The sequence below is a fragment of the Taudactylus pleione genome, unplaced genomic scaffold (genome assembly GCF_031769625.1).
Source record: "Taudactylus pleione unplaced genomic scaffold, aTauple2 ptg000242l, whole genome shotgun sequence".
NCBI classification, from domain to species: Eukaryota; Metazoa; Chordata; class Amphibia; order Anura; family Myobatrachidae; genus Taudactylus; species Taudactylus pleione.
In genome coordinates this window covers 9,406,127-9,431,024 of record NW_028284644.1, presented here as the reverse complement: position 1 = coordinate 9,431,024, position 24,898 = coordinate 9,406,127, and the positions used below count along the sequence as shown (strand labels likewise).

Sequence of the window (24,898 nt, the reverse complement as noted above, 5' to 3'; positions counted from 1 at the left end):
TAAGAAAAAACTCAAATGTGATAAGAATTAGAAGAATTGAATAATTCAAGATCCAAATAACAAGATCTGTATGAACGTAAAATCAGACGTTCACATCTGATGCATCCAAACAACATTGATGAGGGTGGCTTCCTACCAGAAACAGGTAAAAATGGTGCATATAGATGTTCTAATTTCCACAAGGAAAACTCGACTTCAGATGGACAACACAGTCTTCTCCTGGTCTGGTCGGTCTGCGGATTCCCCCTTTCTTTTCGAACGCATTTCAGTCAGTTCTCTGCCTTAACAAAAATCAGGATGCTTCCTTTGGGCGGTGGATTCTCCTCTCTGCTCAGGAGCGTCCCCACCCTTAAGGGAACTGCTTTAGGACATTCCCAAGGTAGTTCCTGTGTACCCCATGGAATCTGAAGAAGAAAATAAGATTTATGGTACTTGCCTTTTTAGCTTTTTCTTCTAGCTCCACAGGGCACCCACCCCACATTGATGCACCTGGCTTCAGTTAAGATCTGTTTCTTCTTGTCAGTGATTCCCTCATCTTTGTGAGTGTTTCTAGTGTAAATTGTACTTCCTTCCCCACTTTCCTTCTCCTACCTTGGGCTTGTTTACAAACTGAATGCCTGTGGCTGGGGGTGGGGTATATGTGGAGGAGGACCATGGTATTCTGGGAGCTGAAAACTTTTTTGACTGTTTGGTGCCTGAATCACTCCAACCACATATCCAAAGGTAGTTCCTGTGCACCCTGTGGACCTTGAAGAAAAAGCGTTAACAAGGTAAGTCTACCATAACTCTTATTTTATTCTCTGCTTGGTCCATGCTAATCTTTACTCTTGTTTGTATCTCTCTCTCTCAGGCCAGCTGCATTGCATCACATTTCCAAGGCAAGAGGAAGATTACTTGAAGCTAACTGTGCGCTGCCGCCCATGTATATTTGTCCTGGGACAAAACTGCAGTGCCCGATGTAGAGTGGTTAATGCTCTATTAGGTGATCAGCTTCTGCCAGTTGGTGAGGACTGTGACCCAGAGACTTGTAAGAGGAGGCGCATTCGTTTTAGGTATGGAAAACAGACATTGGTGAGCTTGGCATTGCCAGAACAATATGAATTGGTTCATCAACTGGCTGCCCATCAAGGCAAATGGGATACCATTCCTGAGGAGGATCTAGAAGTACCGGAGGACGAGGAAGACCCTGCACATAGGTTGGCAGAGCTAGAGGTAACTCTGCCTCACCAGTTTCTCCAGGTAATGGTTTTGGGGGTGTGTGTAGACATTAATTTATATAACTTCTTCATTCCATATGTGTCAGCTGAGTGCAGGGGAATCGGGCACTCCCTTACAGAACAATGTATGTATGGAGCTATACAGGTACAGTGTACACAGCTGGATGACTGAGCAGAGATGGGGAAAGTAGAATGTGTCCTGCTTGCCCATGTGACTTTGGAAAGATTGTGCATAGGATTTCTGTACATAGAAGTAAAAATGGAATTAACACGTGTGTGTGTGTGTGTGTGTGTATGGGCCCTTATGCTAGTTACAGTAAGGGAGGAATGTGTGCTTATGTTCTAGCTGTGACTTACTTTTGAACATTTTTGCTGATATAGGAATAAATTATATCTTCCATAGATCGCACAATAACACTCAAACCTCTGCTATTGGCTTATTAGTGTGTTTGTTTTTTATCACAGAACGGCTGTTCTCTGTTGAACAAGATAAGATTATTGGATACAAATGTTAATCAAGAGAAAATAAACAAATATATTTTTAACTGAGATATTGATTACAAAATAAAACAAAGTATATTATTAAACGTCTCTTAACTTACTTGTTTTATCTTTGTAAGACAGTACCTCTGTGCATTTGGTATAACAGAAAATATAACAATTTTAAAACTTTTATCACCTATATTATTGAAAAACTCCTGTACATTTCAAGTTTAAGGGGTTAATTCAATTAGCTGAGAAGTGTGGGAGTTACTGTATCCATGGTGTTAAAACGCTGCAACTGTACTTCATCTCGTGGCCCACTCTCAGCCTGAATTTGCTCATTTTTGCTCGCAGCTTTTAAAAAAAATTTCAGTCGAAAATAAAGTACAGCTGCTGACTCGCAGCCGTAATACAATACATTTGTGGCTAATTGGATTGACCCAATTTTGTCATACTTGCCCACTCCCTCCGGTGTCCACTCCCACCTTGATTAAGTGGCTGATTCGGGGGAGCTGATGATGCCTTTTGCGCTGAATCGCACCATCGTGGCCCCAGCTGCTCAATGCCAGTAATCTTCGCATTGTGTAGGGGGGCAGGGATGAGATGACGTGATCGTGTGGCCACTCCCCTATCCCGCCCTCAAAATATTGTCACGTGACCCCCTTGCCACCCACCTTTTGTGCCGAGCTTGTTGCCTGCCTCCTCCCGGAAAAGGCAGCCAGATTGTCGACAAGCCTGAATTATATTAATGTTAAACAGAGCAGCTCCTTTGCCCTTGTGCAGCAAAGGGAACTGCACTTTCTGCTTGCAGCTTCCTGTACTACAGTAACTCCTCCCTTTTTACAGTTTTGGTCCCACAGGACTGAATTTATTCCCATAAAATTGTGTATTTAAAGCAACAGTTTATCATGTCTGTGAAAATAAACGTTCGTAGGATGAGAGCAAGTCTGGATAGGTCCAACTTTTATTTTAGAACTGGGAAAAGCATGTCTCATGTTGTATGTCTGTTATGGGGTATAAATCATACAGGATGCGTTCTGCTCTTTGCCTGAGAACTATGCCTGACTGTAGTATTTGCAACGTCTGATGTGTAGATGGAGAGAGTCTCTGTTCTCGCTATATAGTGAATTCCTGAAAAATATAATGTGTTATTTTATGCCATGTTATCTTGTTTTCTGCCCACCTAATATTTAATGTAGGTATTCTGTAATGGGTTGATTTAGCAGACCTAAGACAAGGTGTCAACTCTTACAGTTTAGAAATCCGAGTTTGTCAACCTGTGGAAAAGTCAAATATCCCCTTTTTTTAGTGGAGGAGTCCTTTGCGATGCACTTTTTTCTCTTTTGCTGGTAACTTTGCACCCAAATAGTTACCAAAACCTCTTTCCTTATAAATATTGGACACAGGACTACCAGTTGACTTGCAATCATGTTCAGTTTGGTATGGCTGTCTCTTTAATATTTTGTTTTTTGTTGATCCAGAAAGCTAAAGACATGTCTGTTTTTTGCATCTGAGTTTTCAGATTCATGCATTTAATAAGGATCCTTTTTTTGTTTTGTAAGTTCCCTTCGATCAGTCCTGGCTTCCTCCTTTGTATAAACGGTCCTGAGTCTGACTCATCTGTCCCAGCTCTGGCTCTCATGCAAGCCGCACCCTTCCCCCAGCACAGAACATTGCACCATTTAACTTCCCAAAAGGAAGCAACAATCGCTTGTTACATATTGTATTTACAGGGAATTGGGTTAGTGCAAACATTCCAGTTGGGCTTAATTCCATAATTAAACCATACTGCATATGCGCTATACCCAGAAGTGCCACGTTTTATGCTTTTAAAAAAATGTTTTAAGTGTTTTTGCTTTTTTCCCTCAATGCAGGGTCTGCGTTTAATACTTTTGAATTAAGAATATAGCACCTCCCTTTTTGTAGACAACTGCACATTTTTAACTGCTTGAACAAAAAGACCAATTGCTTATTGGAAAAGGCTTAACAATTAAGTTGTAGAAATGCAGATGTAGACCAGGCTCAGGAATGTAGCAAAACATGCAAAGGAATTGTGCTGGATCCTGATTTTTCACTCATATGTGGCAATGGGATTGAATCCTTGAATAAAGCAACCCAATAATGCATTCTAGTAAAAATACAAAAAAAAATACACGGAATACCTCCTTTAATATAGAAAAATATTCCAGCAGCGAGAAATGCCAATCCTCACAGTGAAGTTATAGAACAATAAATGTGTTGTGGCACTTAGAACATCCCACAAGACAATATATCCATTAAAAAAACATAATATTTTTTCCAAATATGAACAATAAAAAATTAAATTGCTCCCAGGTGTAAATATAAATAAATATTAACTATATAATCATTTATCAGAACTTAAAACAATGATAGAGGAGATATAATGTTGATGAAGATGCACACAATATAACATCTTTCAATGAGGGGAAAAAAGACCATATTTAGGCAAATGGCCCTATAATTAATATTCCTCCGTACAACAGCGTGAATCGTTCAAATTCTGTTGGTGGTAATAGAAGATTTGTTAAACAAGTGTATCCAATCATGCTGGCCACCGTATGGATGATGATGCAAATATTAACCATAAAGCAGGGCCTCCTTTTGGTAATATTTACTATCCGCAAGTCCTCCGTTTCCAGCCACATCCCATGATAGATAAAGGCTCCAGTGTTAAAGCGCTGTCTGGCAGGGTGAAGCCGCAGGGATGAATCTGCAATGCAGGGGGGCCTTTATACCACTGCACTGAATCTACAGCGATGAATCCTAAAAGCCCCGGTGTTTAAATGTTACCGCAAGTGGTTAGATCAGAGCGGCGAGCCACTTGACATCAAATCACAGCAGCAGATCACAAAGCAGTCGGCACACGTGTCTCCGGCAATCTACTCCAAGCATTCAAGCAGAATGAATATAGAAAAGAGTCCTGGCACTAGAATGCAGCGATTTTACATAAAAACACAGGAGGCATCTGTATCTTCAACGTGTAAGATATACATCTATACATAAGATGGCTTTTTCAAGCTTGCGTATGCTCAGCAGTTGTCTCATGTACTTAACCTCTATACTGTGGCCATCACGATAGGATATTTGTGAAACAAGTATCCAATTACCTCCAATAGAATTTGAACAATTAATGCTGTTGTACCAAGTTGGTTTAATTATAGGGCTAATTGCCTAAATACTATAATGCTGGGTACACACTGGCTGACATATCAACCGATAACATTATATCTCCTCTTGCCATTTTAGCATCTATAGTGATATATTGTGTGTGTGTGTGTGTATATATATATATATATATATATATATATATATATTTTTTTTATAAAGGAAATTTTGTTTGGATCAGAGATAACAGGCAAGTAAACTACTCTGAGGTCTACAATAGACAAATGGAACAACATTAATAAGCATTAGACACAGAAAATGACAAATTGTATTTTTATCATAGTGTCTGAATGGTATGCAGTCGGGAAGTCTGCTGCCTTAATACAGACAGCCGGCTTCCCGGCTGCTTTATCCCAGCGTGGGATAAATGACCGGCGTTTATATCTAGACACCTGTCATTTACCCGACGCCGGGAGACAGGCGCCCGGCATCCCGATCGAAGGACTTAGGGTTAGGCACCCCCTGGGAGGGTTAGGCTAGGGGAAGGGGGGGGGGGGGTTAGGCACCCCCGGGGGGGAGGTTAGGGTAGGCACCCCCCGGGGGACTTAGGTTTAGGTAGCGGGGAAAAGGGGGTTAGGGTTAGGCACTTGGGGGGAGGTTAGGTTTCATTCCAACATTTCTCAAGGACAAGAAACATCAAATTGAATATGCAGAGTGTTTGTCTACTTATGTATTTTGTATAGTCCATCCAAAGACAAAAAATACTTTGTTAGCCAAGACACCACAGTTTTATGATTGTGTATGTGTTGTGCAGTAGTTACTTAATGGATGAATACATGCTTGTGTATGTTTATGCATAGATATAGATAGACCTGTCATTTACCATCAGACTTCTTTTCGAATAATAAATCTGCTCACACATTTGAAAGCTAATTGGGTTTTTATTTTATAACTCACACTAATTATGGATGCATTATGATTTTTAATCAATAAATTTGTGTTCTATCTTTTGTAATCCCATAGGATGTTGACATTGTGGTTTCTCCATGTCGTGGCTCTCAACCTGCAACTACTACTCTGGAAGATTATGTTGACCATGTGCAGTCAGTAGTTGTCTATGCAATTAGTGGGCATCTTCTAAACGCTCAAGATGAGGAGGAGCTTACAGATATCAAGACCAAGTACACACTCCCTGTGTTCTTTATTAAAACCACTCCTAAAGACAAATTGATAAGTGGTTCAGATGGCGGGTGCTCAGCACTGCATGAGCAGCTGACAGAACTTGGATACCTAAAAAGAGGTTTATGTAGTTGTGGGGCAGCAGGGTCAGGCAGCCCAGCTCCCAATGTGCTTGTTGAACAGTTTGAGAAGCTGCGGCAACTTGGTAGTTTCTCACGGCAGGTGCTGCAGATGCACCTAGTTGATGCAGCAATGGTCCTTAACATGGTGCACAGCCGATGTTTAGACATCTTCATTAATAAGGCCTTTGACATGAGACGAGATCTGCAAATTACTCCTAAGAGGCTGGAGTACACACGCCAGAAGGAGAGTGAGCTTTATGAATCTCTCATGCGGATTTCTGATCGTAAACAAGAAGAGTTAAAGGACATGATTGTGGAAACTCTTAACAGCATGAGAGAGCAACTCCTTGATGATGCAGCCAACATGGAATTCAAAGGTGGCTGTTTAGTGTCTTCTGTATATGGGATTTGTAATACCTGCTATTTAGGATATTACCTCTAAAGCTGAAACGTGGGTTGACCTGTAATAACCAGACACTGTAATTAATTAGCAAACTTGCTCCAGAATGATGAAATGGAAACCTGTTTGTAGGTTAGAGCACATGTTATTTTGTCTCACACATTGCATTTGTTTTGTATTTACCTGGAGCGGTAGCTGTTGAGACAAAATTACATATGTACCATGTTATCAATAAACTCTCTTCTGGACCACATACTTCCTTGCTGCGGGACCAATACAGTGTATATAATTGTAATATTGCGAACTTGACTTTTTTCCCTCTCTTACTATGCACAAATTCTGATTAATTTAGCTTCAAACTGCAGCTTCTTTTTATATGTGAGTGGGGTGGCTTTATATTTTTCCTCCTGGCAGGGAAGTAGCACCCTACATTTTTGACCTGCAGATATTACTTGTAGTTAGTGGTTATAGCAGGGGTATTCAACATCCCTGCAGCTGCTGTTGAACTACACATCCCAGCATTCCCTGCAACAGTTTTAGCATGCCCTAATATATAAAAATGTGCCAGGGCATGCTGGAATGTGCAATTTCACAGCAGCTGGAGCGCTGGAAGTTGAATACACCTGTTTCTCCTTCATCCACTAGGGGACACTGGAGTTCAAGACAGTGGGGTATAGACGGTGGTAGAGCAGAGCCTGGCACTTTAAATAATTCTGAAGTGTGACTGGCTCCTCCCCCTCTATGCCCCATCAGCCCCAGTTTTTAGAATGTGCCCGAGAGAGCCGGTCACATAGGGCTGAGCTCCAGCCCACACTTAGTATTTTTTCTTTTATTTCAACTTTATTTTAATTTCTAGCTTTCACAAAGCATTGAGGACAGGCTGACAGAGTACTGCGTCTGTCAGCCTGCTACATGGAGGCATCAGGAGACCCGCCTCCACTAAAAAGAGTGTGTGTCGGAGTCCCAGGCACCCTGGCAGTAGCTCAGGGAGGACACGCCACAGCTTAATATAGAGGCTGTGTCCGTGCTTCCGAATGCCTAGCCGCAGCCCTGATGCCAGCAGTGGTAAGTATAGCTCTGTTCCCCTTATGGGGAACGGAGTTTAATCTGCGGCCCCTCTGCCCCCTCCCAGGCTCAGGTGGTATATACTGTAGTATAACCCCTCCTGGAATCCTGTTATAACGCCGCTAGCGTTGTTACAAGGGGCGGAGGTACCGCGCATAGAGCGCGGATACATGTACAGGGAGACTGTTCAGACAGTCTGTAATGTTGCTGCCTAGCAGCATGCCTGATCCCTGCACGATGAGCGCTGTCTTACTTTATAGAGCCTGACAGCGCTCTGTTTGCTGCTCTCACGAGAGCCGAATCCTCCCTCTGCTATATCCCCACGGGGAGGGAGCCTGCCGCGACCCGCTACTCCCATAAGGGAGTCTACATTGCGCAGCAGCGCGGCTGTTCCCTGCCGCGCTGGTGCTTGAAGAAGCACTGGGCTTCTGCAGGGGGAGGAGCACAGCCGCCGGAGAGCGATGCTGTTATTCACAGCGCCCTCGGCTGCTGGTTGCGGCGCCGGAGATTGCACCGGCGCTGGCTACAATTGGCCGCATGGCGGGGCTTAGGGAGCTGCTCAGCGCGGCTGTTCCCTGCCGCGCTGGTGCTTGTAGAAGCGCTGGCTTCTGCACACAGCCGCCGGAGAGCAAGGCTGTTATTCACAGCGCTCTCGGCTGCTGGTTGCGGCGCCGGTGCTTGTATGAAGATGCACCGGCGCTGGCTATTACGTTCCCGCTCCCCCACTCGCATTATGCCTGCTATACCAGCCATTGTTTGCACCCCGCCAGCTTATTGATAAGGGGCGGAGTCTAGTCCATGCTGGCGTGCACAGATGCCGCCATTACCTCCAGCGAGTATTCTTAAACAGCATATGCACCTGCCTTAAAAGGAGCCGGGGCTTATTGCCAGCATCTCCTGCATCCTCACTCTGGAGTTCTGTGGGGGGTGCAACCCTTAACAGGGTTGTGGGTTTTATTCCCAGTACGTCCCTAACTGTTTGGAGTTTGTATGTTCTCCCTGTGCTTGCATATGGCCTCTTCCGTTTTTTTCTTTACTTAAACCTACAGCACCTGGTCTTATTAGGTTTAACGGCACAACTGTGGAGTTTGTAATTTAACCTGCAGTCTTTATATAGATTCTGGCTCTGCCTCATCTCTGTTATATTGCACGTCGGTAGTTCCCCTACGGAACTGGGTAGTGTACTGGTTTAATATTATATTTAAAAAAAAAAAAAAAAAAAAAATGAAGCACAGGGAGGAACATGTCACAGGCTAATATAGAGGTTGTGTCCACGCCACTTTGCCCACCACATATCTATCAGCGCCTACGGCCACACGCCCGATCTCGTCTGATCTTGGACGCTAAGCAGCGCCAGGCCTGGGTAGTACTTGGATGGGAGACCGCCTGGGTATACCAGGTGCGGCAGGCTTATTACATTGAACATCTGGGGCAAATATGCTTGATGTGTAACAGAATAAGGCAGTGTGTTTCTTCCATCTATAGCTGCCAGAGATCACTCTGCCTAAATGTGTATAGTATGCATAGTCGGGCCACTGTTCTGGCTGCTGCCAGAAATTACGGTTATTGCATATCTTTAACTCAAGGTTACAAAAAGGGTGCGTCCCATCCTCAGGCTTATGCCTCACATTGGCTCGCCTTAACAATGAGCCGTACTCTTCTCATGCATAAGAAGGGCACATATGTGGCTGCACATATGTTAAATCTCAACAGCCTTCGGTGCTTACCTTAGAAGGTATGCATCTGTGCATCTATATGGATTTATATCTTATTTATTCCCTTCGGCAGCACACACAACACGAAGTAGTAACATATGGCCGTTGTGGTGGTTGGCATTGCTGTCTCGCATCACTGAGGTCATCTTTTGATTTCCATCATCTGGAGCCAGAAGGGCACACCTGATAAGGCGAGTACACCGGTAACGGAAGGGTCCCAGGATGGCAATCAGTCTGGGATAGTACGTTGCTAACATTTCCTGCCCCAACGCCGTAGCAGAATGACAGCCACGCACGGCACATGAGCAGTCTCCCTGCGTGGAGGTAAGCCACATGTATGTATATACTTGTATTTTAAACTAAACCCGGCGTTAAGACCTGGGGCTCAGTTCCTTCCATGGCTCTAACTATTGCCCATGTTATATTTTTCAAATTATATCGTCACCTACTAATCTTGTATGTAGGTACGCGTAGGCATGTGGGGATTTGTGTGTGTAATATATATATGTATGTGTGTGTTTTGCATCTTATCCTTACCATTAAAGCAGGGGTAGGATATGTTCTTCTCAGTTTTATGTCTGATACCTAGCATATTTAAAGAGGATGCTGCGACGAGAGGCTGGACTCTCCTGATCCGGTAGTTTGTTCTATAACTCCGCTTAACACCATCTCTCCCTAGGGATTGGGTGGTGTGTGTGTATATGTATATAATTATGGATATGTGTAGGTATGCCTATACTTCCACAATCATTAAGGTACATATTATTCCACGTCTGGAAAGCTGCCAGGGTTTACCAGAAGCTGTCTGTTATACATATTATATGGTGGCTCTATAGACTAGAGTCATGTTCTGCAGCTTACATAGGATAGTCACAGGCTCCTACGGCATCGCTTCTAGTATGGACTCTATACATGTCCTGGGACCTTCCTGTATGTCCACACATGTATATGTACTTACACCCGCCTCGGGTTATAGTCCTGTTTCCATCAGTCTATATCTACGGCGTCCACTTCGGGGGACCTATTAATTACAACTACACTCTAGGGCGCACTTAGTAACCAACTTGTAAGACACTAGGAATGCAGTGTGTGTATATATAGATATAGCATGCTGATCTCCTATTGCGGGATATATATATGTGTGTATATGTATGTAGCGTGCTGATCTCCTGGTGCAGGAGTTTGACAACTGACTTACTATGTCGGTACTAACTCTTCCTTTCAAAGAGTTTGCCTTTTCATGCAGCTATGTTTATGTGTGTGTATGTGTATATATACTGATATATTCCCGTTCCTTGTATGAATTTTCCTAATAATTGGAGAAATCTGTTTTTGGCCCTGTCTGGCGTTATCACTACATATATATATCTCTTCTTACTTGGGATAATTAACGCATTCTATGTCTATGTACAGGTACCTTTCCCAGTATCGATTCTGGTACTTTATATTATTGTCTTGTCGCATATCTCAATAAAATGGGTATCTGATGGTCCCTTGGGTACATTTCCTATCAGTACATAGAGAATCCAGGATCTATTCCATCCTCATGGCTTATTAGTTAATTTACATGAGGCCTAGGGCCACCCGCCGATATAGGCAGGGTCTGGCCTGAGTTGTATCAGATTGTGGGCGTAATACACACTTCACCATTATAAGTGTTAATGTAAGGATACACTAGCAGACCGTTTTTGGGGTATGTGTAATCTCTATATGGATACATATCCCTAATGGAACAGGCTCAGGTATAGCATCCTGTTGTACGGCCTTCTTGTCTCCACTAACAATTTGCTAGTTTCTACAGTATTTTCTTCTGCAGCATCTCCAGACTGAAGTCCGTGCTGTAGAGCATTGATCTTTGCCCACTGAGGCTACTCTCTGTACCTGTCGTGGTGGGTTGCTGTGAGATGAATAAGGTCAGTGACATTCTACATAGCGTCCAGAGGGTTTCTGGTCGCTCACAGGTAAGCGGGCTTACCCCACTAATGCCTCGGAAGATGCTTCCTTTTCATGCATCCTGACATAGCTGTTATTCTATCTTACGCACCCTAGCTGCTGTCCTAGCAGCCTTCAGTTCTTTTAAATCAGTTGGCTGTACACTTTAGAGCTTTCCTGGTATGTAGGTGCATAGTTGTAACATTGAGATTTGTGACCCTATTCTACTGGAATCTGTTGGGTTTATGGACTGAAGCGCATCTATGGGCTAATGCACATTTTTACTATAAAGTGTGACAGTCTCTATGTTCCATACAGGGGGGCCTGGTTTGTTTCCTGTTCAGTATCTGTTGATAAATTCAGCACACTGACAGGTACCTGAATGGTACCTTCATAGTTGTCCTAGTGCTTTAGGCTTGCGGATGGGATACTTCCCTATATTGGTAACTCTCCCTGGGTGGAGGTGGCATCCGTGCTCTTTTTCTGCTAAGGGTATCCTGGGTGTTTTCATACTATGTTCAGGCCAGTAGTTGGTACTGATTACACTCTACCATCATGTAGGAAGTTGTCTGCTGTTTGACAGGAGGGGTGGTACTGCCGTCTGACCCACTGGAAGGAAGTGTAGTCTCAATCCTCTCGTATCCGCCTCATGCCCAGTGGGATCGCCACTCGTTGACAACTTCTATGGTCTAAACCTTACACTGGTTACCAACCCTTTAGTAGTTGGACCTCGAGAATGGTTCAGGGCGACTGTTAGGTCGTGACTCTTGCCTCCTTGTTTGCTTGGTTAGGAGTCTGTGGACGGGTTCAGCTCCGTCTCTGTATATTGGTGGTATTATACTTTTATCTATATGATTGATGTCCCGCAGTGCTGGGATTCTGCTGTCTGAGACTGTTGCAGCTTCCTGTAGTTGTCGCTGGTACGGTTTTCTCGAGTTTTGTTCTCATGTTACGGCCATTCTATGGATTCTAGTTGGGGTTTTTCTGCTCCCAGCGGTCTTGCTTGGTCTGTTTTTGGCTGAGCTTACGGTGTTCTGATGCTTCTCATCTGCGGCTACTCTCTAGCCGTATTCCATTGAATTTACGCTGTAAGTTGTGGAATGTCTGTGACTGTTCAGCAAGGAGCTCTGATTGTCTCCTGGCTCTACGACATGCCTCCAGTCTTGGGCTGTCTCTGTTTCGGTTGGCCGAAAGGTCGGCAAGTTCTCCGCGCTTCCCACCCGGGAGGTTGGCTTTGGGACGTCCCCACTGTCTTGAACTCCAGTGTCCCCTAGTGGATGAAGGGGAAAACAGGATTTTGGTACTTACCGATAAATCCCTTTCTCCGATTCCACAGGGGACACTGGACGCCCGCCCAGCGCTGCGTTCCTGCCGTTTTGTTGGGTCCTTATCTAGTTGTGTGACTGCATGTGTTCCCTGCAGTGGGTTCCTCTGTTCTCCTTCAGTCGGTATTGTTCCGTTCTGTGGTCTTCTCCTTACCGTCTCCTCTCGGGCTCAGTTCTTAAAACTGGGGCTGATGGGGCATAGAGGGGGAGGAGCCAGTCACACTTCAGAATTATTTAAAGTGCCAGGCTCTGCTCTACCACCGTCTATACCCCACTGTCTTGAACTCCAGTGTCCCCTGTGGAATCGGAGAAAGGGATTTATCGGTAAGTACCAAAATCCTGTTTGGTAAACTGCTAATTGTCTTAATGTATTGCAGACAGCAATTGGCCACCTTAATGGTGCATACACAGTCAGATTTCCCTGGTCGATTTGAACCATATCGATATATCGTGATCGTTCAAATCAACCAGTTTCTGGCCCCTTCAAACGATGGTTGATGCACGGATGGTCAATATCGCCCGTGCAAGCAGGCCAACCTGGTTGATATCGACCAAGTTAGCCTGTTTTAATATAGTAGTTGGGGGGGGTTGATGCATGTGTTGGATGTTCGATATCAAACATCCAACACATGCAGGACGATCAGATAACTATCGTTATCTGATCATCTCCAAGTCTTACCGTGTGTACCTCCATAAGGCTAAAAATGAAAATGGTCATCCAGAATTAGTATTGGATATTCAATAGTGCTACAATGTATGGGTTTGACAAAACCTGTTTAAAACAACCTCATAGTTGCTGTTTGGGGTTATTGGTGATTATAAAGTAGTCTAATACATAGGAAATATTGGTATGTTTTTAAAGATCCTTTTTGATTTTATTTTCAATTCATCAATAGATTTGTGGCCATTCTGGCAATGCAGAAGCCAATATTTTGTTCAGTGGGTAAGAAACTAGATCTGATAATACAAGGTTTAGTTGCTGACCACTGAAAGGTTGATGCAGCCATCTGACAACCTGGTGATCCACTCTGCCTTATCAACACTCCATGGGGGGAATTCAATTGTCTTTCGCCGGCGGCTGATAGTAATGGGCTACCGACAGAGCAATTCAATTGTTGCTCTGTTCGGGCGAAAGAGCCGTCGGTACCGACATTTCTACTTGCAGCTTCCTGTGTTGGGAAAGTCTGTGGTTTGGGTGCTCTAACCAGGACTTTAGATGTCCTTTTTACGTGGTTAATGCCAGTGCCTATGGGTGCGACAAGGCATGGGTGTCAAAAACCATTATCCCAATCTCCCATTTTAGACGGGAGTTTGTGCGCAAAAAAACAATTGCATCGCCTCCTATGCGTTTTGAGTTATAACTGGATAATTGTTTTGGTTCCACACAAGTGATTTAAGAACATTATTGTCTGAGTGTGGGTCTAGTTTTAGTCTCCCACTGTTATAAAGGGAAATCGTGAGCCTTACAATCTGTATCAGTAACCGTTAACTACAAGCTGGAAAGCCCATATGTTTTGAAAGGAAGAAAATGGTCTGAAAGAACAACTGTGGCTTTCAAGGCCCTTTCATGTTTATGGCTCCTATAATTGATTTTTGGTGCAGAATGTGATCCAATGGATCATTGCTGCAACCTTTCCAGCAAAGAATGGGAAAACCGTTCACATTGCACAGATTGTTTGTTTGTATTTCCAGGGTAGGTGATATTGCTACATTTATACCATAAAACCCCAAACTCTATTAGCCTTGCACAATATTTGAATAATAGTGGTTTACATTTCCGCCTGTTTTAATAGAAGTGCTCTTTTACTGTTTGTTCAGATATCTCCATCCCACAGAACGGAGAGCCTATTGGCGCACAGGAAGTAAAAAACTGCATTTTTCAAATCAAGGAGCTGATCATATCACGGCTCAACCAAGCTGTAGTGAACAAACTCATCAGTTCGGTGGACTATCTACGGGAAAGTTTTGTGGGCACCTTAGAGAGGTGTCTTCGCAGCCTAGAGATGTCCCAGAGAGAGTCCTCTTCACACATAACCAGCAACCACCTGAAACAGGTGAGAAACAAGCGTCTTGCATTAGCGTTAATGGCAGTTTTCAAGGTCCATGTTCAGTATACAGTTGTGATCAAACCGTACGCATAATGATTGGGTTTCGTTTGACCTAGATACATAGGGCATTAGCTGCTGCTTCACCACTATTTGGTCTGCATTTCACACGACCTTTATGAAAAGGTCTGCCGATAGAGCACAGGTTCTCAAACTCGGTCCTCAGGACCCCACACGGTGCATGTTTTACAGGTCTCCTCACAGAATCGCAGGTGAAGTAATTAGCTCCACCTGTGGATCTTTAAAATGTGTCAGTGAGTAATGAATACACCTGTGCACCTGCTGGGTGACCTGCAAAATGTGACCTGTGTGGGGTCCTGAGGACAGAGTTTGAGAACTACTGCTATAGAGTATCACTATCTAGAAAAGTTTTTGAACATGGATTATACAAATTTGGAAGCCCCATGGTAGTGGGTAAAGGGGAAGGTTGTGGTGGTTGTGTATTCTATTTCCTTTAATTTCAGCAATAGGTTGTCAATGTGTACATTAATGTGATACTGTTGTCTTCTGTCAGATATTGAATGCTGCATATCATGTGGAGGTGACTTTTAATTCTGGATCCACAGTTACAAGGATGGTGTGGGAGCAGATTGTTCAGGTGAGATGGATGCTTTGTTCAGGATAATGTAGAGATGCACATCTGCATGGCTTGCAGCTCGTGAGCACCCCTGAGACGACACAATTTATTCTAGTCAGACCAGAGTTTTGCTGACCCATCCGAACCTGTAAATAAACATGGTCAAATATTGCTGATTGATACAGGATTTGAGTTTTATACCAATGTGACTTTCATTAGATTGAGCTACATATTAAAAACTCTGCCCAGTGGTAAGGAATTTTTCTAAGTCACCATAGTTTGTCCTCTATTCTTTGATGCCTAAAGTAAAAATAAGAGGAATGACTGTGCAGTGCTAGTTGTCTTGCCAATTGAGGGATATTCTCTTGTCCTCAGTCTGGGTCCCAGGTACTGTGTGCCTTCTACTATTTCATTTTGGAAGTGTTAATCCAATATGCTGGTCCATACTAAGGGGCCGATTCAGTTCGGAGCAAATTTTTCAGTGCAAACGTGATATAATTACTTAGCCCGGCTTCTAATAGCCTCTAATTTAATATACACACGTATACGGTGTGGTTTGATTATTCATCATTTGATAAACTATCTCAGCCAGGTGATATTTTTATTTGGAGGTACTGAGCAGGGAGTAATGAAATTACTGGGTTTGGAACCATACATTGATTTGTAGCCTTAAGATAATTGAAGCAGACTTCTGACCACTCAGTGATAAACGCCATTAATAACTCTGCCTATAGACTTGGCTTGGAGAGTTGCGTGGAGACAGGCTTCAACAAACTGCTCTTTATGCTGAAAAGAACAGACTTGTTATCCAGCCAATCCATTATCAAAAAAGGCTACTTATGCAGGACTATTGCTGCTATGTAGGCACAGACAAACACATCTACCAACAAATGTTAGACATTCAGCTCTTTACATGTATGGATAACAAAAATTTATTTTTGATAACAAAACATGCCAAATTCACTTCAAAAACATACTACAATTGTCTTTTATTAAAAAAACAAAACAAACAAAAAAAACCCCTAAAGACAATATAATGCTGTAAAAGTAAAGGGACTGGAAAATACCAGTTATTTTAAAGTCCACTATTTTCATCACAAATCAAAATAAATGCATTTTTCCTACTCAGGGAGTTTGCCTGGCGTTTTGCAGTATAGTCAGACATTTCTAGACTGAAATTATTTAAAAAAATAAAAATAAATAAATAATAATAATTTTTTTTTTTCACCTACTTGGAGATGAGAGCATTAACAGCTGAATTGGGCATTTTTAACCTGCACAATTTTTATTTTTCATATCGTTTGTTTTTTTTAATCACTGTTTTTGTAACTTATTAGCTGTTTAAGAGTATGCTTTTTATCATGAATAAAAATAATGCAAGGTGACATCATGGCTCACTTGTGACTAATTGAATTTGACTCCAAGGCTCCTCCAATTAACCCTGATTTATCTAAGACTAATATTGACAAAGTGAGCAGCAACAGGGTTCTAGAACTTGGATTTTGTACCCGTAAATTGATGACTTCTATGGAATCTCCAAACCTCAGGACATTTGGGTAGCAGTTGGGAAGCCGACGGACGAAATCCCGACTGCTGGCTTCCCGACTGACTAATCCCGGCAAGTGTCTGACAGGCGTTGAAATCCCGACGCCTGTCATTAGACCTACACCGGGAGCCCGACACCCGGCTTACCGATCGAAGGTAAGCCGGGCACGGACAGCCGCGGGGTTTGGGGGATTAGGTTAGGGGCTCCCGGGTCGGACTTGGGGTTAGGCAGCCCACCGGGATGGTTAGGGTTAGGCTAGGGGAAGGGGGGGTTAGGGTTAGGCACACCTAAGGGAGGGTTAGGGTGGGAGGTTAGGTTAGTAATAAGAAAATATACTTACCTGTCGGGATCTTCACTGCCGGGCTTCCGCTGCCATGTGGCCAGCGGTAAATCATACCGATCCCGCACATTGTATGTGTTCATTTGGGCTTCTAGATTGTCTCAAGTGCTTCCACACGCACAGTGAGACCTAGAATTGGTGCACAAGCTGACTTGGCACCACTTTAGACAGGGTATATTGACTGACTAGTCACCAAGGTGACCCAGTTACTAGTTTTCACAGGACCCAGCATTAAGGCATGGTTTCCATTCATATGCTTGTATGACACTTTAGATAACGCTTTAAATAAAAAAATGTTGTATATGCAAAGCAAATTAATCGGGCTGCACTTGTTTGATTAGCTCAAATTCGATCAAATGTTTTTGCTCATAGATCATACAACGCATTACTTGGGTAAGTCCCCCTGCTATAACCCCAGAGTGGAAACGGAAGGTGGCCCAGGATGCTATTGAAAGCTTGAGTGCGTCCAAGCTTGCGAAGAGCATCTGCAGCCAATTCTGCAAGCGTCTCAAGAGCTCACATGAAGCATTCGCTGCTTCCCTCAAGCAGGTAAGTTTGCGTATACAGAAAACATTCTTGAAAGTATCGTTTTAAAGCGCAGGTAAACACTACCTCCTCTACCATCTGGTCTGGGGACATTGCTGACTCTGGGTTAAAGAGCTGGCACAAGGAGCAGGCACAAAATAGTTAGCATTAGAAACTAAGCTCTGCCCCCCTCTAAACCCTCTAACATTCACTTGACTTCAGTCTCTCTTCTTTCGTGTCTTGGAGAATGCATGCTTTTAGGTTTTTAACGTTTTTATCTTTTATTTTTTTTAGCAGTGTGTACCTCAGTCTCTGTTTACAGGGCTCAGTGCACTCCTGGAGCAGGGCCTTAGTTAGAGGTCAATAGAAGCCACCGATCCTGTAAAGTTATTGGCTGCTTGAAGGGTCACCAAGCCACTTCCCACAGTGCCCGAGATCTCAAACTCTGCACCGCTGGCTGCTCTAGGGCGCTACTCTGTGCCGACCCTGTGTCCGGGTATCGGACAGTCCTCCCAGTCTTGCATTGCAGAAAGTTCCTTGCCCAGCCCTCCTTGGTGGTCTTTTCACTGAGAAGGAGAAACGCAAACAGCGTTTTCACCAGAGCGGTACTCCAGTGTTGAGGTGCAGATCAGGCTCACTAGTTTTAAGGTGTCCAAGTTTGTGTTTCTTTTGTTTTCCAGCTAATTATTGGACTCTGTGCTTGGCTATGGCTGTCCAGGGCTTAATCTGCATCGTCTTCCCTTTTTTTTTTTTTTTCTCTCATTGATCACTTCGGTATAGTTTTCTCTTAAGTGTATTCTTATATCTGTATCCTGTTTGAGCAGTCCTAGTATACTACTTGTGTTTACATGTTTTATAGCTGTAGCTGATTTAGTATCTGTGATGTTTCCTGCACTATCCAAATACAGTATCTCCTTAGGGACTTCGGCAGATCTACTACTGTGTGATTATTCCCTGATATCTCCATTTTGTCTTTGATTTGTTTGATATCATTATAGCAGGCATGGGAGAAAAACCTTGAGCAAAGAAGAGTCTTCCTCCTTATTTTATACTTAAATTATTGAAAGGTCGCAGAGCCATGTGCCCTCTGCATGATTTGTAATACTGAGGTCCTGGATCAACCATCTCTAAGCCCGTCAAATGAGGCGTGATTTTGGAATGGACTAATTATGGATCAGCAAGCGAGAGTAAGCGCCTCTTCCCTGGTACCCATCTTGAACCCTGATTTTCCCCTTTAAGGATTTGACTGGTCCCTCAAGAGAACCCCTATGGGTTTGGAACATAGAAAAGTGCCTTTATAAGGTCTCTTCTATGGAACTCTACTGCTAGTATAGACGTGCAGGATTTAATTTTTGTTCAGTCCGCCAAATCATGAATATTCAGGAGAAGGAGTCTATTGAGTTAGGCCATTCTTACTTTACAATCTGCTTTTTACATTTGAATCTTTGCTGCTTTTTAACATTTTTTGGGATATTTTGTGGAAAGCCAGGCTTAAGCATGATACATTTTTTTGGGTTCCCAGTCAGTTTCAAGCCAAATTTCCTTTTGCAGATGAGGACCACCGTAAGGGGTTGATCCCATTGCTAGGTTGGCTAAAGCTGCTGTCACTCCTACAACATCCCACAGCAACCTTAATGGACTAGACTGATGGAAAGATTGATTCTTCATTAAAATCTTTCTTTTTTTTTTTTTTTTGTTTCTCAGATGCTGGTCTTTGACCAATATTGGCTATTGCCTGATCAGTAAGGTTAGGTAGGCCTGGACAGAGCAAGTGACATTGTCTGCAAGCAGACTGTGACGCCACAGAGATTCTTGCATTGGTTGATCATATTTGTGGTTCCTCAGTATATATTGGAGGTGCTTTTCTTGATGGAACCTCTCTTCAGTCTCGGATGTCCGCCTTGGTGGTTTCTGCTAGATGGGCTCTGTGGCTCAGATTGTAAGAAGAGGACCTGCAATCTAAATTGACTTTGGCTTGCTCTGGGAAGTCCCATAGTCAGTAGGGTCCCCACAAATTAGACGGTAGAGGAAAAGATTTTAGAATCCATTCCATGTAATCCATTTGGGGACACTGTGTTCTCTCCCTGTTTTGTTGTGGCTTATCCTGTTAGATAGGCATTTTTTTTTTCTTTTCTCTATGCAGCTTTGTTAGTTAAAGACTGAGGTCCGGTGGAGGTGGGAGGGGTTAAAGGGGCAGAGTTTATATTTAAATTGGCTAACTATATAGTATCAGCTCTTTGTGTTAGTCCTCTAAACCAGAATCATCAATGCTCCCTAGATGGATTACAAGAAATAGTTTTTACGGTGAGTACAACATTTTCTTCTTTCATTTTGAGGAAAAGTACATATTTAAATGTTTTCTTCCTCTCCTTAAGAGTGTCTTGCAAAATATTCATAATTTAATAATTTCACTCTATGAATAACTGGCTGTTTATCTCCCAGCACACGATCAGCAAATCTTCCCTTTTCTTGAACTCCCAGTAAGTGTTTTTTTTTTTTTTTTTTTCAGTTAACTACATTCTTGCAAAATCTAAACATTACACAGAATGAAAATTGCTTAAATCAGTTCATAGTCTGAAACTGGTACTGCCAGGGGATGGGTTTTCTAGATGGGAAAAACACAAAAAAATTCCCCCAAAATACTGCCATAAACCAGTAAAAAAAAATGCAGAAGCCTTTGTTACGCACATTTGCAAATACACAGAGTGGCCAAATTGTTATGACCACCTTTTGCATTAATACAGTTTGAAAACTTCTAGGCATTAGTTATACGGTTGGTATGTTTTGTGGGGAACATTAGCCCAAATGCGATGAACTGCATCTTCATCCTCCACCAAGCCTGAGGAGTCGTGATGATGTAGGAAAGATCCATGTTTTGGTGCTGTTGTCTCCATACCCTCACCCTTTCATCTGTATGGTGTAATTGAAAAAGTAGAATCCATTTAACAATTCCTGTGTTCATAAACAACCTGAAGGTATTTCACCCTGTTTGCAGCAGATACAGATGTGTACTCCAAAATCTAGCCTCAATATGCCATGCAGCATGAGTTGCCAGGTCCCGTGCGTCAGGTATCTTTTTTTTTTTTTTTTTGCCTAAAATGCGTCTGTCACGATGTGACTAGGACTCAAGAGCAGATCTGCTGATAAATTTGATATACTACATTTTTATATCTGAGTCTCACAGCGGAACTTGGAATAAGTGCTGCGGCCACTGCATTGTAGCACTTTGTATACAGAGTCAGAGGGGTATTCAATATGAAAGGTTAACTTCCTTGGCGAAGTTAACGTTTCATATCGGAGGTTTTTCTGCGTAAAGGTATGGTGCGCACTCCCGCTTATCCCCGTATTCAAAATAAAATTAACGAAAACGGGTAACTCCGAAGTTGGATTTGCGTAAAGTTACGAATTTTTCCTTAAAATAATTGTAAGACCCCCCTAAAGTTGTAAAAACATGGGGGAACACTATGGGTACCCCCGTTTTAGCCTTTAATTGAAAGTCGGGGATTTAAATAGCTGCAGCAGGTGTTTTTTTCCCGACATTGAAGAAGTGATGCAGGAGAGCACTTAGGTTATTTTTTTCGTTTTTTTTAAGTGGTGCCATCAAATTTGGGGTACATGAAAATGGGTACTAGCATATTTTGGTGTCCCTAAAGTAAGTAATTTTTTAAAAATTCGGCATTTTTGCACCTGCCGCTATAATTCTATTCTTCAAAACATCTGCCGCATACTTGCAGAATAGCCCTGAACCTATTTCCCTATTGTTTAACAATTTTTTTCCCATTTTTTTTTCACCCCAATTTTTTTATTAATTTTTTGGGGTGTCCCTATTTTTTTTTTTTTTTACATTTAAAAAAGAACTGTCAAAAAAAGTAAAAAAAATAAAAAATAGGGACACCCCAAAAAATAAAAAAAATGGGGTGCAAAAAAAAAAAGGGAAAAAATTGTTAAACAATCGGGAAATAGGTTCAGGGCTATTCTGCAAGTATGCGGCAGATGTTTTGAAGAATAGAATTATACCGGCAGGTGCACAAATGCAGAATTTTCAAAAAATTACTTTAGGGACACCAAAATATTCTAGTACCCATTTTCATGTACCCCAAATTTGATGGGACCACTTAAAAAAAACGAAAAAAATAACCTAAGTGCTCTTCTGCATCACTTCAATGTCGGAAAAAAAACACCTGCCGCGGCTATTTAAAAATACAGAACACATTCTGCATGGCCAAACGGGGGTACCCACAGTGATCCCCCATGTCTGGACATTAGGGGGGGTCCCTGGATGAATTCCCAAAAATTCCCCTATTTTTCCCGATACTTACCTTTCCGCAGGCTCCTGTTTTGCACCGGCTCCAAATTGAATATGGGGCTAAAGCTTGCACACGCCCAATACTTTATCCCCAGAAAAGCTCCAATGTGGAGCAAAAGTCCAGGCCATAGTGTTGCATACCAGCTGCTTATCGGACGTACGGGAGACTTGTAGAGATCATACAGGGAGGAGTCTCTACAAATGGTATGGAGAAGTTTTGCTGCCCACAATGTCCTGTATTTTTGTTCTTGCTTTTGAAGTAACTAAAATCATTCGGACTGTTTTTGTCCCATCATGTACTAGATTTTTAACCCCTGCATTTATGAAGCCTTTCTCATCTGTGCTCCCACCCTTCTCTACCTCTGTCAGTTATACATTCTAAGTGCTAGGCTACACAAGCGATTGCTTTTAAATGATTAATTGCTTATTCAATCCTGCAAATTAATCGCCTCACATGACCCTCAGTCAGTTTAATAGGATGAGTGAAAAATCTGGGCAGGGAATGCTCATTGAAGTGGGGGTAATCTCATTAGATTAATTGCACAAAATCTGGTAAAGATGCATTTGTTTTCTTAAGCAGTCATGAGCTTTCATTGTAGAGACTGAAAATGCCAGTAATTAAATGAAGAAAAATAATCCATTTTCTCCTTTACCCTCTCCCCTCAAGCATTTTTATCTTCTACACTAATGCTTTTATTTGATTTTAATTTTATTTAGCTTGAGGTTGGTCATTCTGGCAGGCTTGAGAAAACTGAGGATCTTTGGCTAAAGGTTCGTAAAGACCATGCCCCACGCCTGGCAAAGCTGTCCCTGGAGAGCAGGTCTCTGCAAGACGTCTTATTACATGGTAAGAGACAGTTTAAGTTCCACCCAATATAGCCAGAGAGCTCAACAAAATCTCCTGCATATTCTAGTGTAAACACAACTTTTTTTTTTTTTTTTGTCTTCTTTTTTTTCCAGGCAAACCCAGACTTGGTCGAGAGCTGGGAAGGGGACAGTATGGAGTGGTGTACATGTGTGATAGTTGGGGTGGGCACTTCCCATGTGCTCTGAAATCTGTAGTGCCACCAGATGAGAAACATTGGAATGATCTTGCTCTGGAATTTCACTACATGAGGTAAGATACAGTAAGTGAGGCTGAAATGCAGGTACCTACTAATAACTGATTTTTAGGATGTATAAGTGCCGTATGGTGACAAATGTACATCGATGCCCATTAATTTTTTGGTTTAACAAGAACTCTCATATCTAGTTAACAGAACCTAACTCTTCTGTTTCTGAAATATTGAGTTTGGGGTGAGATAACATTAAAGATGAAATTGCAGAATGATGGTGAGCGATCCAGAGAGGATAGGTAAATGTGTTTTTATCTGCAAAGAGATAATTTTGAAATCCATGGGAATGTATTTGCTCCAAGCAGTATGGCTGGAGGAGAAGGCCTAGAATGAAGTCTTGTGGAGTGGAGGTGGGTCCAGAGAAACTATTGAAGAAGCGGTTTGATGGAGAGGAGAGTGCCCTGCAAACCAAGGGAAGGTAGCTTTTGTATGAGAAGTGGCTGGTTGACAGTGTGGAAAGCAGAAGAGAACTCAAGGAAAACTAGTGAGTAGTATCCTTGGTTTAGCTGGACTTTAATGGGACCTGAAGTCTGACTGGAGGATACAGTAGATTGTATGAGGAAATGGGCTGTGTGCATTGAGTGTATACAAGCTTCTTAAAAAGCTCCACACATGCTTGCAAAAGTATTCAACCCTCCAAAAAGTTAACAGGTTTGTTAATTAAAAGTGACACTTGCACAGATTGTTCCGGCAGTGCTTTTATTGCAAATCACTAGGCTCTTTAAAGTGTGTATTTGTGTGATATACACATAATAAATATATATAGATATAGATATATATAGATATATATATAGATAGATAGATTCTACAAGACTTCTAAATGTGTCCTGTGGTATCTGGCACCCTAGATGCTAGCAGCAGATACTTTTAAGTCCTGTAAATTGCTAGGTGGGGGCCTCCATGGACTTGGTTTTTCCACCACATCCCACAGATGCTCGATCGGATTTAGATCTGTGGAATTTGGAGGCCAAGTTGAGACCTTGAACTGTTTGCCATGTTCCTCAAACTAATCCTGAAATTTTTTTGCAGTGTAGCATTGTGCATTATCCTGCTTAAAGAGGCAATTGCAATGAAGGGTTGTATTTGGTTTGCAACAATGTTTAGGTTTGTGGTATGTGTAAGAGTAACCTCTACATGAATGCTCTAAGATTACCCAGCAGAAGATTGCGCAGAGCATCACATTGCCTCCGACGGCTTGTCTTCTTCATATAGTGCATCCTGCTACCATCTCTTTCACTGGTAAACTATGCACGTACACCCATCTGTCCTCTTGATGTAAAAGTAAACGTGGTTAATCAGACCAGGCCACCTTCTTCCATTCTCCATGGTCCAGTTCTGACGCTCATGTGCCCATTGTAAGTGCTTTCGGCAGTGGACCAGGGTCAACATGGCACGCTGACCACTCTGTGACTACACAGCTACATACACTGTGGTTACTGATACCTTTGTCATAGCCAGCATTAACTTTTTTCAGCAATTTGTGCTACAGTAGCTCTCCTGAAGGATAGGACCACACAGGTTAGCCTTCACTCTCCATATGCTTCAGTGAGCCTTGGGTGCTCATGACCCTGTCGCCGGTTCACTGATTGTACTTCCTTGAACCACTTTTGGTAGATACTAACCACTGTATACTGGGAACACCCCACAAGACCTGCAATTTCGGAGATATTCTGACCCAGATGTCTAGCCATCACAAATTGGCCCCTGTCAAAGTAGCTAAGATCTTTACATTTGCCCATTTCAATAGTGGTGGTAAGTTACTATGAGGGAGAAAATAGATGAGTCTGATTTGAGCACAGGAGCTTCTAGATTGTCACATT

The 24,898-nt window shown here is 42.5% G+C and overlaps 1 protein-coding gene across 1 annotated transcript in view; it reads left to right on the top strand.

Moving 5' to 3' along the window:
- DSTYK (dual serine/threonine and tyrosine protein kinase) overlaps positions 1 to 24,898 on the top strand; it is a 106,366-nt gene that overhangs the window by 35,406 nt on the left and 46,062 nt on the right. The window contains exons 2-8 of the mRNA XM_088479618.1: positions 851 to 1,239; positions 5,850 to 6,504; positions 14,383 to 14,618; positions 15,184 to 15,267; positions 17,505 to 17,681; positions 22,681 to 22,810; positions 22,924 to 23,080. Coding sequence (XP_088335744.1) covers positions 851 to 1,239; positions 5,850 to 6,504; positions 14,383 to 14,618; positions 15,184 to 15,267; positions 17,505 to 17,681; positions 22,681 to 22,810; positions 22,924 to 23,080 — 1,828 coding nt within the window. The remainder of the gene's footprint in view (positions 1 to 850; positions 1,240 to 5,849; positions 6,505 to 14,382; positions 14,619 to 15,183; positions 15,268 to 17,504; positions 17,682 to 22,680; positions 22,811 to 22,923; positions 23,081 to 24,898) is intronic.